Source organism: Tribolium madens, unplaced genomic scaffold (genome assembly GCF_015345945.1).
Source record: "Tribolium madens isolate multiple individuals breed KSU strain unplaced genomic scaffold, Tmad_KSU_1.1 Scaffold_71;HRSCAF=194;Tcas5.2_LG6, whole genome shotgun sequence".
Classification (NCBI taxonomy): Eukaryota; Metazoa; Arthropoda; class Insecta; order Coleoptera; family Tenebrionidae; genus Tribolium; species Tribolium madens.
The window spans coordinates 4,272,201-4,275,061 of record NW_025401041.1 but is presented as its reverse complement, the minus strand read 5'-3'; the positions used below and the strand labels follow the sequence as shown (position 1 = coordinate 4,275,061).

General features: G+C 39.0%; 1 protein-coding gene across 1 annotated transcript in view; it reads right to left on the bottom strand.

Annotated features, from left to right (window-relative positions):
* The window catches only part of LOC123008405 (apolipophorins), a 13,042-nt gene extending 10,533 nt beyond the window's left edge, over positions 1 to 2,509 (bottom strand). Inside the window, exons 1-4 of the mRNA XM_044404188.1 lie at positions 2,387 to 2,509; positions 2,143 to 2,169; positions 1,896 to 2,092; positions 449 to 1,847 (exon numbers count right to left, since the gene is read on the bottom strand). Coding sequence (XP_044260123.1) covers positions 449 to 1,847; positions 1,896 to 2,092; positions 2,143 to 2,169; positions 2,387 to 2,462 — 1,699 coding nt within the window. The 5' untranslated portion in view covers positions 2,463 to 2,509. The remainder of the gene's footprint in view (positions 1 to 448; positions 1,848 to 1,895; positions 2,093 to 2,142; positions 2,170 to 2,386) is intronic.
* Positions 2,510 to 2,861: the final 352 nt, after the last annotated feature.

Genomic DNA, 2,861 nt, shown 5'->3' with positions numbered 1-2,861 from the left:
TAATGAAAAAAAGTAACCAAAAAATAGACTGCAACAATAGTTATTTATTATACAAGATGATAAAATTGAATTTTATCTTTGAGAAAAGATAATGAAAATTTTATCGTCGTGTACAATATAAAATTTTATTCAATCCGCACTAATTTTGTAGTCAATTTGGTCGGTATTTATAAATGTCAAAGTGAAATTCAACAATGAAATCTAATGTCAAAGATCGTTAGCTACTAACAACCGCAGATATACAACAATGGATGTATTTTTTATCATCTAGACGATAAAATTTCATTTTAACATGAAGAAAAAGTAGATAAAATTCAATTTTAACATAGAGGATTAAATATAGTTTTTTTTATTTTACTCAAAAATCATCAGTCTAGATGAAAGTTTTGGAATTATTTTTATTTATTTATTTTTTTTAATCCATAATGACTAAAATTTTTGGACATACCTTGATAGCTCGGTTCCTTCTCCAGAACAGCCTTAATGGCGCTTGCGACTTTGCTGTTGGGGCATTGGGCAAGTGCTAAGTAGGCCTTAATCCTGACTTCAGAATCCTGTTGAATGTCCTTAAGGATACTGATGGCACTATCCCGCAATTTATCCTTGCAAGGATCAGCAAGATAAGTCTCCAAAGCCGTGACTCTGACCCGATTCGGGTGTTTCTTATTCTGGGCTAAACTCGTGATTTTTTCCAAAACTTCATCACACAAATGATGGAAATTCCCTAAAGCCTTCAATACATAAACCAAATCATTCTCATCTTGCCTATTCGTCGGCTGTTTTCCCAATTTTTGAACCAATTTCTGTGTCAACTTTTTGACTCCTTCCACATGTTCGCATCGGTGTTGGCGACAAAATCTTCCTGCGAGATTCCCAACTCCTAAATAAGCATTACGCGGGAGATGGGGTTGGTCCAAGAGGGCTGCTGCCGAATTGAGTGAGTTTTCAGTGGGGTGTCTCACGGTAGACAGCCCCAAATAGACCAAATTTTGCTCAATTGGTGTCAATTCCTTGTTTTTGAGGAGTTCGATGACCACTTCGATGTTATCGCCGTTTCCGGCCCGGAGGAGGGCATCAAGGAAGATTTTCTTTCCGGCGATTTTATCCGGAAAGCCGACTCCAGCTCGGACTTGGTTGTAGACGGCCAAAAGGTCATCTCTTTTACTCACTCGAAGGATTTTCACCAAATTGGTGAACTCTTTAGCTGTGTGTTCGCCGACGGTGATATCGATAGTCTTTGCGGTTTGTTTGACGGCTTGAAGGATACTATTGACGTTGGTGTGGGGGGAATGCACTGGATGGGGGTCCTCGAAAATGATAGATCTTGGATGGCCCCCTTTGACCTGTGAGTTGTCTTTGGCCGTTCCGACATATTTGAGGTTGGTTTCAATTGACGCTTTGGCTCCGTTTGTCCCAACCGAAAATGGGACGTAGAGGTAGTGTTCGTGGACGGTGGCTTGGTCCAAGATACCATTTTTGATTTTAAGATTGGCATCATAGTCACCGTTGAGAATGGGACTTGATTTGATTTCGCTATTAAGATTGAAAGCAGTCGCGATGAAATCTTGTTTAATGTTCTCACGGTAGGCACAACGGTTCAAATTACGTGCCTTTTGGACCACTACAACATTCCCTTCTTTGTGATGGGTGACTTCAGTGGGACATAACCCAAAAACGTCGGTTTCGTGGCCTGAGTTCAAGTTGGCTTGGAAGATGGAAGCAATGGCTCGTTTCAAATTCAACGAGTTTTGGTTATCACCCGGTGTGATACATATACTGTCTTCCAAATGCCCATCATGGTAGTTGATACTGATGGGTTTGTCGATGTCTGGAACATTGCTGTGTTTCTACAACAAATTTGTTTAGTTTCAGGAGGAGGAAACTTGATTGATTACTTTTCCATCGTTTCCGATGATTTGTACGTTTTGGAGGCGCAAAATCTGGTTACATTGGGGCTGTTGGGTAAGTAATACTGTGGCCTTGACTTCAGTGATGCTCTTTTGTCCGTCAGCACTCGAAAGACTTACTTCGATTTTGCTGTCGAAATTGTACTTGTATGTGGTGCCTTCTTTGTATTTGAATGTTTGGGGGGCTGTAAATTTTCAATTAGTAAAAATAAATCAAGGATGGGGTTGGGGTTACCTCCGCGACATCCTGTCCGGCAAGTCTCTGGAAAAAATTGATAAGATAAGAAGGTCACGAAAGTTGAAAAGCCCCATGGAGGGCTTTGATAAACAAATTTAAATATAACTATTATTCACTTGAAATAATGAAATAAACGCTCGCTTAATAAAGTTGAGTGAATAAAGGTCACCTAGGAGTTCTTTCTTTTCACAGGTCAAATTAATTCAAGTCTTGGTTAAAATATGGAAAATCTTGTACTTACCCTCGGCCTGTCCGTGGGTTATAACACAGATAAGTGCGAGGGCTAGGCCCACTTTAGTGGGGCTTCGTCGAGCCATAGCGCACTGAAACTGACCGATTTACCCCCAACAATGCTTTTATATGTTCCCCTCTGACCCAAGGTCCAGCACTGATAACGATGCTTGATGCTGACTCTGCTCTTAAGAATCTCGAACGGTGGATATCTGTTGCGAACATTTTTTTTTTTCACTTTTTTGATAGTGGACAGTGATCCAAGAGGGAATTATCAACGGATTTTGTTTTTTCATTTTATTAAAATTTTCTAAAGGTGGGGATTATTGAATTATTTAAGCTCGGTATTGCCTTGCAAAAATGTTTATTTTTTGGAGACTTGACTTATCACTTATTGATTAAATAAATTTTTCAAGTTTAATAAAAACAAGGTAAGTGCCTACTCGTACTTATTATATTGAAATATTTGCGTTATTTTTTTAAAA